The 15,507-nt window shown below is 35.9% G+C and overlaps 1 protein-coding gene across 5 annotated transcripts in view; it reads left to right on the top strand.

Moving 5' to 3' along the window:
• Positions 1-15,507, top strand: part of LOC129725494 (G-protein coupled receptor Mth2-like) — a 111,075-nt gene that overhangs the window by 91,469 nt on the left and 4,099 nt on the right. For 3 of the 5 annotated variants that reach the window (XM_055681418.1, XM_055681420.1, XM_055681419.1), the window contains exons 4-7: positions 935-1,199; positions 1,335-1,504; positions 1,604-1,778; positions 10,503-10,688. In XM_055681418.1, coding sequence (XP_055537393.1) covers positions 935-1,199; positions 1,335-1,504; positions 1,604-1,778; positions 10,503-10,688 — 796 coding nt within the window. Of the gene's footprint in view, positions 1-934; positions 1,200-1,334; positions 1,505-1,603; positions 1,779-10,502; positions 10,689-11,086; positions 11,325-15,507 lie in introns of those variants that run through there. The other 2 variants (XM_055681422.1, XM_055681421.1) reach the window with 2 other exon arrangements.

Genomic DNA, 15,507 nt, shown 5'->3' with positions numbered 1-15,507 from the left:
ATACGATATTCTCAACAGCTCAACAGGTTGAACACTTACCTAACCTAACAGCAAAAACCGCGTGTCTGTAATTTTATAGCGATCACAACTGTCATTTTTATGCCGGATGAACAAGCGCTAATTTAGTAATGATACAGCCGATATCACTGTATTGCAGTCTAACGAGCGCGAATCTAGTAATAACGCGATATACGGACGATTGGTAATCAAACTAATTGGAGATTTGAGTTGATAAAGTTAGTGAAATACTAGTTATCAGTTCATTCTTTTTGAACGTTTTCGTTTTTACACGCTTATCTTATAATCACTGCACAGTTGTAATATGAATAGTGATAAAGATTAAATTAAGCATTTTTTATGTAAAGGTTTGTCTGATTATTCTAAAACTATGCACTTAGTAATCACGTATGCAATTGTTATTTGCGCTTGTTCAAATGCATTTTTAACACGCAAAAATCTTCTAAATGATGATTTTTATTCCAAGCTTCAAAAATCAATTTCATGTGATTATTCATAATCTGAATTGTCTACATCTATGACTTTAAATTAAGATATCAGCAATTGTTGATTTATTTTGAATTAATCTTCAATTTATAGAGATACAAAGTTGCTGCATTTTCTTTTCGGATTTTTCGATTCTTCATTTTACACTCCTATATCGAGTTGCTTCCCATTACATAGTCCGCCTAACTGCCGCTTGTTTACCCATCGGATAGCACATTTATATCTCACTGAAGGCGTTATTGGCAATCTGCGGACGAATAAATCTATTTTTGCGATTGTGGCTGATAAGACAATTAGCTGAGAGCGCCAATCAACCGTTAGACAAACGGCGCCGCTTGGCTAGACCGACGCACGGACTGACAAGAAATTAATAGAGGAGCCACCCCATCTGTGTATGCTTTCGATTATCTTTATACCTTATCGTTTGCAGGCATGCTGCTGTCGGTGCCGTTCCTGCTGGTCACCTTTTCCGTCTATGCGTGTATTCCGGAGCTGCGAAACATGCACGGAAAATCACTGATGTGCTACGTGTTTGGGCTGGCCGTTGGGTACACGGTCCTGTCGCTGGTGCAGATGCGAATATTCGAGGGCGATACCACCCCTTGCAAAGTGACCGGGTACATGGTTTACTTTTCTTTCATGGTCAGCTTCTTCTGGCTGAACGTTATGTCCTTCGACATCTACTGGACGTTTAGGTGAGTGAATTTTAATTTGAAAATTGTTTGAGACTGCGATAAGCGTTGTCACGCATTGGCATGTCTTACTTGATACCTAATATTTTAATAAATGCAAATGAACGTTGTTTGAATCACCCTTTGTTCATCTCACAGTGGAGTCCGAGGTGCCAAGAGCACGGAACGAAAGAAGTTCGCGCTGTATTCCCTGTACGCCTGGGGCTGTCCGGTGCTGATTGTCACACTAGCCCTTGTTATGGATCACACCGAGCTCGTGCCGGTTAATTTCCGACCTCAGGTGGGCGTGAAGCGATGTTTGCTGCAAGGTAATTATTCATAGTGCACGAACTTTTCATTATTGTGGAGTTATAGATATTAATTAAAATGTATTATGTTTACCCGGTGGACTACCCACTTATCTGTAGAGGATAAATACGTGGAATTTATGTACCTGTATCTGCCAATGCTGCTGCTGGTGTTTGCAAATGTAATATTTTTCGTTATTACTGCCATACGGATAATCAAGATTCAGCGGGAGACCTCGATGATTAGGCGTGGTGACTCCAAGCGACATTCTAAGCTGGACAACGATCGGGATAGGTAAGTGATTGAGCATTAACCCTCTAGTGCCCAAATTAGTTTTTAGACAGACTTCGATAAAATCATTATGAACATTTATAAACATTTTTAAGTATTTATTGACTTCAAACTTGCTTATTCAGGTCACGGGAATTTTTTATCTTTAGATTCCGAGATTAGAGTTCTGCGAAGAAGACAACGGTGCTTATTACGGGAGTCACTTCACGGTGAAATCAGAGTGAAGTGAATAAAGCTATATTATGGGACTCACCCAAATGAGAGAATCGTCGCAAAGTGACATCTGCCGTGAAATCTGAGTTTTTATGAGTGTCATATCACGGAATAAGCGACGTTTTGCGTGGAATTATTTCACGATCGACTTTCTGGAACTTATAAATCTTAGAGTTGGGAAACATTTCCATTTTACTTGTCCTATTCTCAATTTCACTTCACTGTCAATCTCACTTCACGGAGGAAGTTTTTGTCACCTCACATGTGGCGGAATCGGGAATAGGTCTCAAAAAGTGAAGTGTGCGTGAGATTGAAATATATTTCACCGTGAACTGACTTCTGTAATAAGCTCTAATCTCATTTCACGGAGCAGATTTTTGTCACCTCACTTTAGGTGGAATCGGGAATAGGGTGGTTATTACGGGAGTCCCGGTGAAATATATTTCACTTTCACGCTCACTTCACTTTTTGAGACCTATTTCCGATTCCACCTCAAGTGGGGCAACAAAAATTACCTCCGTGATGAGAGAATGGCAGTGAAGTGAAATTGGAAATAGGACGAGTGAAATGGAAATGTTCCCCAACTCAAAGATTTATAAGTTCCAGAAAGTCCATTTTTCCGGTTTTTCAATAATATCATATTTTGACGTTTTCTGCAATTCCAAGACATTTGGCATAAAAAAAATTTTTTTTTTCGGCATCGAAAATTTCATGAACTACTGTGCATATTTTCCATCGACCAACAAGTTGAAACGTTGACCGCATTGAGGCACGGATCGAATTCTGATTCGTTTCGTTACTAAAAATAAATCCAATATTTATCATAAGATTACAAATCAATCAATTTTAAGACTAATGTCATCGTCGTGGAATCATTTCACCGTTCAAAATGGATGTGAAATAACTTCATGCGAACGTCACTTTTTCCATTTTCCCTTCACTGTTATGACACTCATAATAACCCAGATTTCACGGCAGATGTCACCAGAGTTGCCAATGTTCCTGTTTAAACTGGATTCTTTCAGTTTTTTTCAAGTGATCCAGTCAAACAGTTTAATCCCAAAATCTTACAGTTTTTTTTGTATATCTGCCAGTTATATCCAGATTTTTTGGACACTTAAGCTCCGACTGGTTTGGAATTATTTTTCGAACGTAAATTTTGCGGATTGATAAGCAGCATTTTCAGTATTGTATCTTCTCGCACGAAACACGGCCAAATTAAGGATGTGTTGTGCATGGTTGAGATAAATAGATAAGTAAGTTCAGCTTTATTCTAAAACTAACAAATAGGTGTTACCAGATCATGAAAAAAAAAATTTTATGATGGATTATGTTATATGAAAATAGAAGCAATCTATCTCAAAGATATTATATACAGGCGGCATTCTTCAAATTAATTTCAGTTGCGTAGCAGTTTAAAAATTGTTCGAATTCACAGATGTAACGTAATAAAATGTTGAATAAATTAAAAGAGCTTCATTTTCTTGATTATGCGATAAACTGGTTGCGCAATTTGAAATTTTGCTCCTGTAAATGAAAATATTCAGTTTATAATTTCAACAAAATGTAGGCCCGAAGTTGCTGTCTTTAAAACTTATATTGGATTCAATAACCATCACAGAGAAGCACTCTCACAATTTATTTTTTCGGTATTTGGTAAATTTATTCGGAATCCAGTTTTTTCCAGTTTTTTCTTCAGCAATCTTCCAGTTCAATCAAAAATTTTGTTGGCAACTCTGGATGTCACTTTGCGACGTTTCTTTCACTTACGTGTGTCCCGTAATAGGGCTTTATTCACTTCACTTTGATTTCATCGTAAAGTGACTCTCGTAATAAGTACCAAATTCTGTAGTGAAGGATGCGAAACAAAAGCGAACTGAAAAATGTGATATAGACACAAGAAAATGTGGTTTCGAATACCCGTCTAAAGAGGTATTTTTTTAAAGTCAATATAACATTTTTCAGCTCCCTTATTTTTCGCATTTCTAACTCGATCTGATAAATGTTGTATACATTTTTGATTCCATTTTCAAACATTGCCCTTCTCTTTGCTTGAATATTTGGTTTTAGGCAAATTCAATGTTTTGATTGAATTTCGAAGTTGTACAGCTTCAGGCATAATTATTCATCCGCTCTAGATTTTTTTTTGAAATTTTGTATCCTAAACTTTTTTTTTGTATTCTGCACTCTTTAGAATTAAAAAAAAAGATGTTTTTGCAATGTTATTACAGGTCGGACTCGATTATCCGGAGACTCGATTATCCGGAAACTCGATTATCCGGAATTCGATTATCCGGAATTTTATTTTTTGGTGTCCGTTTTCAATTTTTATTCCGAAATGTTGTCTTTACCATCCCTTCTGGCATATTTGTTACCATTCAAGTCACTTCCGGCAAGTTTGGGACATGTTCGAATCAAGTGAAAATAATCGTAGTCCAACTTATTTTTTTTTTGCTTCTCAAGATTTTTCCCATTTTCGCCTCAAAAATAACTTTTGGTTACGCCACTGCACCACACAAGTAAAGTAAATAAAATAAATATTTATTTTATGTTCGTTAATCGTAAAATTTTAGTATTTTTTGTGTGATTCGATTATCCGGAAAACTCGATTATCCGGAATGAAATTTTTTTTGATGTTCCGGATAATCGAGTCCGACCTGTACTTTAAAAAACTGCCGATTGTTGACTCATTAGAATTGATTTTTTTTAACTCGGCCCTTCATTAAATTTTACAAACTTTTGGCTGGGATCACATGTATTCCAGCGTTGCAGTATTTTATGCCATCAACGTTTTCATAAACTCTAACATTCTTTTAATCTGGAAATATACTTAGGAATCATACTATTTATGGTCTCTTATTACGGGGTTACTTTTTCAATTTCTATACTTTTAAATTGATCACTAGCCAGAGCTGCGAAAAGTCAATATCATACTACTGACATTACGCCAAAATGATGCAACACCAGAATCAGCCAACTACGATGCATGGTTCATTACAAAAGAGTTTGCGATGTTATAATGATTCTCTTAGCGTCAACTCTCACTCTCATTTTTTTCTTGCTATCTTTCTCGATCATTCGGGTATGGCTGTACTGAGATTGAACCAGCAGAAATATCAAGTTCATTTTGACAGCATGATGTTATGAGGATAGCAAACATAAAATCAATGGTTTTTCTTCAATTGATATGTATGATATTGATATATAGTCGGCGTGCGATCAAACCGAATTAAGCACCGTTTTCTCAGATTGAGTTATTGACACCCAGTGGATATGAGAAGTAATAATCTATCTATTATGAAATCGTTTGAGCATTTGATAACGATATTATAACAAAAATTCTCTGTAACAGCTTGTACACAGCAATTGCGGCGGTAAATGTTTTTAGAAGCTTGGTTCGGTTTGACTGCACGCCGACTAAAAGCATTGTCAATAAACAACTATTACTTCGTTTTGTAACTGAGCGTATTTTAGTTTGGTGCTTTTTCATAACACCAATTGTTATAGAAAGAAATCTATTAATTTTTTTCAAATGATCTCATATCTGAAAAATAATATTGCATTTTTATTTGTTTTTCGACAGCATGAGTTTATTAATTTGATTCTTGAATATTGTGCTTGTTGTAGGTTAAACTAAAGACAGTGTTAGTTCGCGGCAAAAAATGAATCGCGGGTGGCAAAACAGAAAACTTTAAAATATGTATGGGTATGTATATTTATATACAGATCCTGTTTAATTTTGGCACGGTTCAACTTTGAAACTGTTCAATTTCGGTTCGGAACGGTTTTGCTTTTCTCCTAGTTTTCATTCATATTTTCTTTCAACGAAGAGGATGGCCGGAGTTAATCGACTGGTTTCGGATATATGGCCGGAATATGTTTCAGTAACATGGTAACGATGATCAAAGCAGTGCTTAGAAGTGCTTAAAATCCTACCATGCCTCTCATTGAAAAATGTAAAAATGAAGACCTGTTTGAAATTATAAACCTAGTTCATTGGTGGCCATATCTTGAGTTGGGATCGTCACGGACCGCAAAGCAGATCAAATTTAAAAAATCCTGATAGCAACAAACTTCAAGCTGGCACTGACATAATCACGCTACTGAAACGATTTTTGATATTCCAAAAATCACCTTGATTTGCATTGCAGTGACATTTCCGAGTGAACTCTGTATATTCACGACGATTGACAATGAGAACCCGAAAATGGCAACAAAAGAGACAAGATATTGAATCACTTGTCGGATCTCCACGCTTACTGTGATGGTTGCTGGCTATTCATGAGAAAAAGACACGAGTGCGATGATATTTTCTCTCTCGTCATAGTCAGCATGTTGCTTGGATTAATCGCAGCTCTGTCACTAGCATGTAGAAAGATAAAAAATTCGACTGAAGAGCTCTTTTCAAATGGTCGCAGACCTACCTATATTTTGGCATAAATGAGTAACAGAATGCTAGGAAGAAGAGAGGAAGTGAAAAAGAAAGAGAAAGAGGAAGAGAAGAGGAAGAGAAAGAGAAAGAGAAAGAGAAAGAGAAAGAGGAAGAGAAAGAGAGAGGAAGAGAAAGAGAAAGAGAAAGAGAAAGAGAAAGAGAAAGAGAAAGAGAAAGAGAAAGAGAAAGAGAAAGAGAAAGAGAAAGAGAAAGAGAAAGAGAAAGAGAAAGAGGAAGAGTAAGAGAAAGAAAAAGAGGAAAGAGAAAGAGAAAGAGAAAGAGAAGAGAAGAGAAAGAGAAGAGAAAGAGAAAAGAGAAAGAGAAGAGAAAGAGAGAAAGAGAAAGGAGAAAGAGAGAAGAGAAAGAGAAAAGAGAAAGAGAAAGAGAAAGAGAAAGAGAAAGAGGAAGAGAAGAGAAAAGAGAAAGAGAAAGAGAAAGAGAAGAGAAAGAGAAAGAGAAAGAGAAAAGAGAAAGAGAAAAAGACAGAGAAAGAGAAATAGATAGAGAAAAACAAAGAAAAAGAGAGCGGCAAGGAGAAAGGGAACAGGAAAAAGAGAGGAAGTGACAGAGAGCTTGTGAGAGGGAAAAAAGAGAAAGATGGAGAGAGAAAGATAGAGGTAAAAGATAGAAAGAGAAGGAGAGAAAGATTGACAGAGAAAAAGAGAAACAGATAGAGAGAATCGATGAAAGAGATTAAAAGTAAGAAGGAGAATTGGAGGAAGAGAGAGAATTAGAGAAAGAGAAAGAATTGGAGAAAGAGAAGAGAGAGAGAGAGAGAGAGAGAGAAAGAGAGAAAGAAAGAGAGAACAAAAGAGCGAAATAGAGAAAGGAAGAAAGAAAGAGAGAGAGACATAGAGATAGAGAGAGAGAGAGATAGAGAGAGATAGAGACATAGAAAGAGAGATAGAGAGAGATAGAGAGAGATAGAGAGAGATAGAGATAGATAGAGATAGAGACTTAGAGATAGATAGAGATAGAGAGAGAGAGAGAGAGAGAGAGAGAGAGAGAGAGAGAAAGAGTGAAAGATACGTCCGAAAACTGGTGATAGGTGATTTTATTTTCGACCAGAAGTGTTGCCACATGGATTTGTTTAGTATTTAAAAACTAATTTGTTTTGCTTTTTTTGCAGAGTTCATTTTAATTTTGACAGGGTAATCGCATCTATATGTATTTCAGTACCTATATTCATCTCATCACGCCTTTTTGATCATTCTATCGTCAAATTTTACCATATTTTCATCGTGAAATTACAATCACTTGACAAAATCGAGAAGCAAACAGATTACTTTCAAACTTTGTTCAAATTTGACTAAACGGACAAATGAGAGAAATAAGATGAATATAGGTGCACCTAACTGTTAAGATGAATAATGGAGCGATTACCGTAGCATCATCGTTTTTCTCGAAAAATTTTACCGTAGCAACATTTATCATGCCCAGGTAATAAGATGCATTCTCAAATTATGACATTTTTAAGAAAATAGTTTTGAATTTCTAAACTAATTTTTCTTGCAATTAATAGACGCAACATGTCCGAAAAAAACTGGCAGGTGATTTAAAAGAAAATGAATTAAGAAATTAAGAAAAAAAATATTTTTGACCAGAAGTGTTGTCAATTTAATAGTTTAATTGTAATATTCGGAATATTTTATGTAAGAAAACTTACCAAAACTAAAAAAAATAACACTTTTCTCGTACAAATGTCACATTATTTTGTCTCCAGGTGATAAATATTTCTTACGAAAAAATTTCCAAAAAACACAATGAAAGCATAAAATTTAGGATAAAATCAGCTGCATTTTCAAATAGTGCAAATTTAGGTTTCTGATAGAAAAAAATCGATCTGGCGACACTTCAAAAATAATATTTTTCTGGATTTCTTGTGCAAATTTAGTTTTTAACACAAGAGTCCATCTGACAACACTTCTGGTCAAAGAAAAAATCACCTCTCGGTAATTATCGGACGTCTTACGTCTATAAATTGTAAGTAAAATTAATCGAGAAATTTGGAATTAGGTTAGGGAACATATTCTAAGCAGCTTTAGGAACCACCTCTGTATTCAGACGAAATATTCGAAATGTGTTGGGTGAAATTCAAACAGTAGTATATCAATCTGTTCTCTATCGTTTTCTCTGTCAGAACTTCTTTTCAGATTGTAAAGCTAAGTTAGCAAACTTTAACAATAATCAAATCAAGTTACCAATCGAGGGACACTATACCAATCATCCCGAAGATGGTGATCCTGAATGGCTGCAATATAGGTCGATTTGTTTGAAATGATCTTTGTTCACAGATTTCTTTGTGATTAACGGTATTTCTTATATTCGTAAGACAGCTAGACAATCAAAGTTCTCGTTTCCATCATTGAAATTGTCGATATTGATCGAAATGCAGGAGTTTGAGGCCCGTTTTCTTCGACTGATTAAAATAGGCGCTACTGCCGTTCCTTACCCTATTTTGGAAAAATTTTACAACTCGAGATTGGCTCACGTTAGTGATTATTGTTTTTTACGTTGAATGTTTCGAGAAACACGATGAGGCTATCAAATTTTAAATAAGATTTTAAAATTTAAATTACAGAAATAGTCTATTTGGCAGCAGTTGATCAAAGACAATACATTTTTTAGATTCCTTGGCTTATTTTCTCCAAAAATCACCTATCAGTATTTTTTGGACGTCTTACGTCTATAAAATTTCAAAAGAGAACAAAGAGATTTTGACCTTTTGCAACATGGAAAGAAATCCCACAGAGTGGCGGATATTCGCATTGACATCAAAATCGGGATTTGTTCAAAGTGACACTAGATGAATAATTCCTCCAACTTTTTAGCAGTTTTTTTTCCATCATCGACTTTTTAGCAGTTCTCGATGTTTAAATCCAGCCAAATCTGTGCAACTTGCTATGCAACCACCATTAAAAGTCACTGCAAGATCCAAAGATGTTGAGATCCAGGAATGAGATTTACACTAAAGTCGCTTTTGACTCGGGGGATACATGCCGCGTAAAAAGAAACCGCGTGAAGAAAAAAACCCGTAAATTCCGGAATCCACGTAAAAAATGCCGCGTAAAAAGCGACCTTAGTGTACATTGCTTTGCACTACTATTGGAAAAATAAATGATTGTCACAGTTTCTTGAAATAATGCTTCTCGGCATCAAGTGAAAATTCAGTAGAAAATCCATTCGTCATATTCTTTCCATCTTTTTTTGACAGCATCTTAGAACAAGATTTTTTTTTCCAAAAAACAGAGCAGTACAAACTGTGCAGAAAGTAATCCCATAAATCACATGATGCATCAATATAATTTACATTGTGAAACCATTGGCATAACAGTGCTAAAAGAATAAATTAATTTTAAAATCAAAAAAGAATATTTTTATATTATAAAATGATTTTTGACTTTTTCAATTTGCACTTAACATGCCGATTTGGTATTCCGAAGTTTAGTTCAAGCTGAAGCGAACAAGCTATGAATTTTGAGTCACTCAGCGGAAATTGTTTCGGACCAGTATGAGATTACCCGTGGGTGTCATCTCTATCGATACCAAGCTATTAGCACGATTGTTTATTCTCGCCACCAAAATTTATTGATCATCATTCAAGCATTATACTCGCGTAGAATAGGCCGTTAATGTCTCCCGACAGTTTCAATGGTACATTGTGTACTATTTAATTAGAAGTGACATGCTGATAGTGATGTCTGATGTCGGCACATTTAGTGCCACACATGGGGATTATGAGGTGAACAACACTTTCGAGGGTCGGGAACGCGATTGTATCGTAATTAGATAATGCAAAATGTTGCACATTGTTAATCTGGCGTTGAGTTGTAACGCCAGCATATGGCGCCCCATTGTTGTACTTTGCCGTTGGAAAGGGAATCCATGCTGCGACTGTCAGCAGATATTGACAAGATTTTATCGTTGAGCAAATAATAATTACTCAGCTGTCCCGGGCTAACTAGGTTAGAGGGTACGTCGTTTACTCGATCACATCAGCCAATAAAAGTTGTATATTTGCCAAACCATTTTCACAACATCCTATCGCAATTGTTTAATCTTTTTTTTCTCTTGTTTTGCAGATTTAGTCTCTATTTGCGTCTGTTTATCGTGATGGGTGTCACCTGGTCCCTGGAGGTGATTTCCTGGGCCGTGGACAACGTGGCATGGATTTTCTACATCTCGGATGTGTGCAACTGTATTCAAGGCTTTCTGATTTTCATGCTCTTCGTTTGGAAGCAGAAAGTAAAGCGGTTAATTTACAAAAAGTATGTATGTGAACGACATTTGAATTTTTTTGGCACGCTTTTATATACTTCAAACTGTGTGGGAGCAGTCCAGGGAAACATGTTTCCCGTATCGTGTGTTGGCGTGTTTTGCAGCGTGGATTTCTCGTGTTCGTTTTTTACCGATTGGGCAGTTGGATTTTCTATTCTATCAGTTTAATATAGTCCTTCTCCATTACGCGACGATGAAATCATAAATATAATACAACTGGTGTCTTTTCTGATGTACAACATGTGCTTTCCAACTTAGCAAACAAGTACCTACCTCTGGTTGTAATACCTTTATGATGTATTGTCGTGAGCTTCGTGACGATTACTCACCCTGTTTGTGTAAATATACTTTCATTTCTTTTCTCTTTTTATCCTGTGAAATATCTTAGCAGTTCAGTAACTCCTCTGAACGAATCCTAGAAATCCTAGGAGGAGCAGTAGAGGAGGTTCGCACCACCGGAGCAGGCACGGTAACCGAAGAGACTGACATATGTAGAGACGAAAAGTATGATTTATGATGGCTGTTCAAACTGGAATTAGGAGTGGCTATAATTCATTAGCCATGCCCATAATCACAGCTTCGTTGGGGGTTAATAATATTAATTTTTAGCTTTTCGCTGCAAACTTTTAGGTAATCACATTTGCATACCGTTTTTTTCCACAATCAATTGTAACAATATGGATATCGCTACTAATATTAATAGTATATACCCATGGCACACTGTAGCTCGAGAGTTTATGTACTCAGTAGATATTGTTTATAGATCACGTTTACTCTACTTTATCGGCACTGGTGGATAACTTCCTTAATGACGGAAATCTGCTCTTACTAAATCCATTTAACGTTGGAACCACGGAAAAGTTAGGTAAAGGCGTCGTCTAAAAGCAGACTGGCCAAAGGATGGAAGTTGTTACTTTCATGTATACTGTATTATATATTATGAGTAATTGCTTTTAATTTTGTTGGATGTTTTGGAATGGTTATTGGCTAGTTTTTCATAATCGTCGTGTAGTAATTTAAGTAATGCAACATGAACCATCAAAACAATGATTAATTTAGAGCAATATCAATAACCTACTCGAAGTTTGAAAAAATGATCATATTTCCACTTTAAAATAAACTTTTAATTTGTTTTTCGTCATCTGGTTTTTCAAGGCTATATCGAAGAATTTCTCGGTGAAACATTTTCCATTATTTCTAAAAGATTCCATGAATTTGATACAGCTTTACGTACTTATACATAATTTGTGGCTCAACAGTATCCTTTAAAAATGACGTTTTCAATAATTGATAGAATGATTATTGTACCAATAATCAAAGGCTTTGAAAAAGGCATAAATGCGCCATGGTCATTTTGCGTACATTATCCGCACTGACGTAATAAAATAGGCCACACCATTGTTTACAGTTCTCTCATTTACCTACCTGCGTAAAATTTTATTTCGTTTGTTGGAATATTAATGTACGACAAATAAATTTCATTTCATTTTGTTTTTGAGCTAACTTCTGAATATCTCTGTTTTTTATTTCAAGTTCCTACAGTTTATCCCAGTTTACAAGCAAACGTACGCAAAATGATTGCTCCTGGGCACCCAGCCGAGCCAGACTGATAAAGTTCTCATGAATGCAACAATATAACATGTAGGGTAAATATGTATAAAACGCCCCCCCGGGGCATAACGCCCCAGTCCATTTATTCGGAAACACACAAAAAATAAAACATGAAACTATTGGGAATCCGTAGCGAGTCATAGGACCAACCTTCTGTGCAAGTTTGATAATTGTCACTAGCAGCAAAAAATAAACAAAAATCAATTTTGATTTGAGCTGCTTCAGATCTAATTTCTTGCAGCGTTTCCGTAACGTTTTTTCACTAGCGTATAAAGTTTATTACCTGGTATTTGCGCTTATATATCTCAAATGAACCTCTAATCAGCTGTATCTAGTGAAGAAACGATAAAAATTGTATAATTTGCTTAAGTATTTAATGCTTTCTGCTACCTGACAGCTCCGGGCAATATGCCCCATCGCTAGCCGGGCTGATTTGTTCATTGCTTTAGCGTTTGCTTCTGAGACTTCAAGCGCTGTTTCACTTCGCGTGCTGAGCTGCCATATGAAGCTACTGCATGGGGCATGTTATACTGCATCTGGGGCGTTTTGCCCCGGTAGATTGGAAAGCTTGCAATTTTGTCATATTTTTTAATAAAATTATGGCGTTTTTGTGTAACAGTAATTACAAAACAAAATAATAGCAGTGCATTACCAACTAAATAGTGTATCCAACTGCGTGAAAGATTTGTTGTTTGTGATAAACAAGCTACAATATTGACGATGTTCCTTAGGGGGGGCGTATTATACCTGTTTACCCTATCGTGTTGTGTTGCGTGGTTTGAAGAACGACAATGTTGGATATAAGAATCGAAATTCTGCTGTGATGTCAGACTATAACCGTCTTTTTTCAATACGCATTAGCGTAAATGCTGTTGTGGATGCTGCCGAGAACGAGAACGAGTACAAATTACAACCGGCCTTTATCTTTTTTTTCTTGCTTTGCGAATTATGAAATGTGCAGTTTTAGGTTTGTTTCAAGTGATGAAAAATCTACGCTACTTCAATTACAAAATTTTAGGGCACCAAAGGTGCCTTTGTTTTTCATAACAGTAACAACACTGGCAAGATTGTTCAATGGCAGATATTTTCGTGGGCCCTCTTTTCTTATAAAATTTAAAGGAAAGAAAATTTTAAATTTTGAAAATGACTTAACGCTTCGGGGAAGGTAACGAGCAAAAAAAGGTCTCCACTCTGTCTTCACGTCTGGCCCAGGACTAGGATCCCCCCTCGTGTCGGAAGGCCCGGGGTGTTTGCCCCCTTTACCGCCCCTTAAATCCAGGCTTGCTTGGATTACCATTCGCCAATGATTCTCTCGTTTCTCCAGCAGAATTTCCTGCCATTCCCAGTTATTCTGCAGGAACGAAAACTCCATAACAGCTGCCACATAGACGGAAGTATAAGCAGCAATGCGTCCAGCGTGACCAGCCAGAAAATTAAACCCGGCTTTTCTTTATTCACGATGATCAGCACCCAACGTTCGTATGGTACCGGTACAGTTTTGAAATGGATTATACATATAGCACAAAGAGTGCATTCCCTGTTTACTAGGTATATTCTGTCGACCGTGTTAGGGAAAGCATTGAGCGACTAATCAGAGCTCAAAATCTGCGTTTCGACAAGGTTTGATAATTTTCAATAGTACAATTAGTTTAGTTTAGTTCGAATAATCAAATTACAGTTTTCTGCGTTTGGGCGAGTGCATAGATGATTTTCCACTTGATTGCTGTAATCGGTTGGAAACTGACTGAATTTTAACCATGGAAAGATAATTTTATTGTGGCATTAAATCGATGCATGAATTTTAAATCATTCAAAATGCAAGTTTTTGTCTTTACGGTGTTAACACATCCATACATAACAAATACCAGTATTCAGTTTTTTGAGAAACGAAAACGGATTCGCACTATTCGAAAAAGAAGAGGGTAATGCCGAGGAGCCAAATTGACGCAAACTATATTTCTAGGGTTAAACGTTTAGAAGTGGACAGTTTTCGTGACGTTCTCGATGTTTTCGGGTTTTGGAATCGGATCCCTGTATTGAAATTGGACCGCTGTAAATGTTGCCGTAAGACGTATTCTACGTCTAAAAATAAAAATGTATGCACACCTCGCACACTGGGAACGAATGAGCCAAAACTCCACTAAATAAATGCCACTGAGCTGGCAACCTGAAACATAGCATTTTTTTATGTAAAATTGGTCAGCAAATCGTTTGGTGAGGGTTTCATCTTGTGCAAGGTACGAGAATGGGTAGATTTTGCCCTTTTTTATCCTATATTTGCGTGGTTTTGGGTTTTCTCTATCGTGGCTGAGCAATTCCACAAAAAAACGGGCAATCAATTTTTACGACCATTTTTTATTTTGCTGAAACTTTGAAAATACGTTTCTATAGGCAATAGGTTTCTATTTTTCGGAACGCGACTCGTTTTCGAGAAGCTATTGAAAAATGCTATATTGGGAAGGTATATTTACAAATATTTTAGGGCCAAAACGGTTCGTTTGATCAGTGTGGCGTATTTGGCAAAGTTGTAAATAATAGTTTTGTCTTTCCGAAAAAAAATATACACTTAAAAAATTATTTATTTTTTGAAAAAAGTTTTAAGAAAAATTTAAAATCTAGAAAAGCTATTCTTTTCAAAACCTATTTTTTTTATAAAACTTATAAAAGATTACCTTAACAATGCAACTGGTCAGATCATGAAGAAATCAAGAAAAAAGGTATGATGTTTTGAAAATAAATTTTTTTTAGGCACATATATTTTTTTTGGAAGGACAAAATTGTCCGTTTGTCTAGAAATATTTCTAGAAATATTTCTAATTTCCAATAGAGCACTCTGTGGGGAATTATAAATATTTCTACAGTCAAAACGGTTTGTTCGATTGGCATAGTCTTTTTAGCAAAGTTGTAGATAATAATTTTGTCCTTCCATAAAAAGAATGTACCTTGTGAAAAAAATTATTTCTTTTCCCAAATATCATAACTTTTTTTCCTGATTTCTCCAAGATTGGACCGGTAATCAGATCGGAGGTAATCTTTTGTAGTTTTTATAAAAGAAAAAATGATTTCTGAAAAATGAGCATTTTAAAAGAAAAATTAATTATATAATTAATTTTTCTTTTAAGCTGCCATCAGAACCCTATCCAGCAGACAACCAAGCTATCAGCCAAAAACTTGACATAAATCTGATTTATGTGCTGC

The sequence above is a fragment of the Wyeomyia smithii genome, chromosome 2 (genome assembly GCF_029784165.1).
Source record: "Wyeomyia smithii strain HCP4-BCI-WySm-NY-G18 chromosome 2, ASM2978416v1, whole genome shotgun sequence".
Classification (NCBI taxonomy): Eukaryota; Metazoa; Arthropoda; class Insecta; order Diptera; family Culicidae; genus Wyeomyia; species Wyeomyia smithii.
Note: the sequence above shows the minus strand (reverse complement) of the source record. Positions and strands in the feature narration are given on the sequence as shown.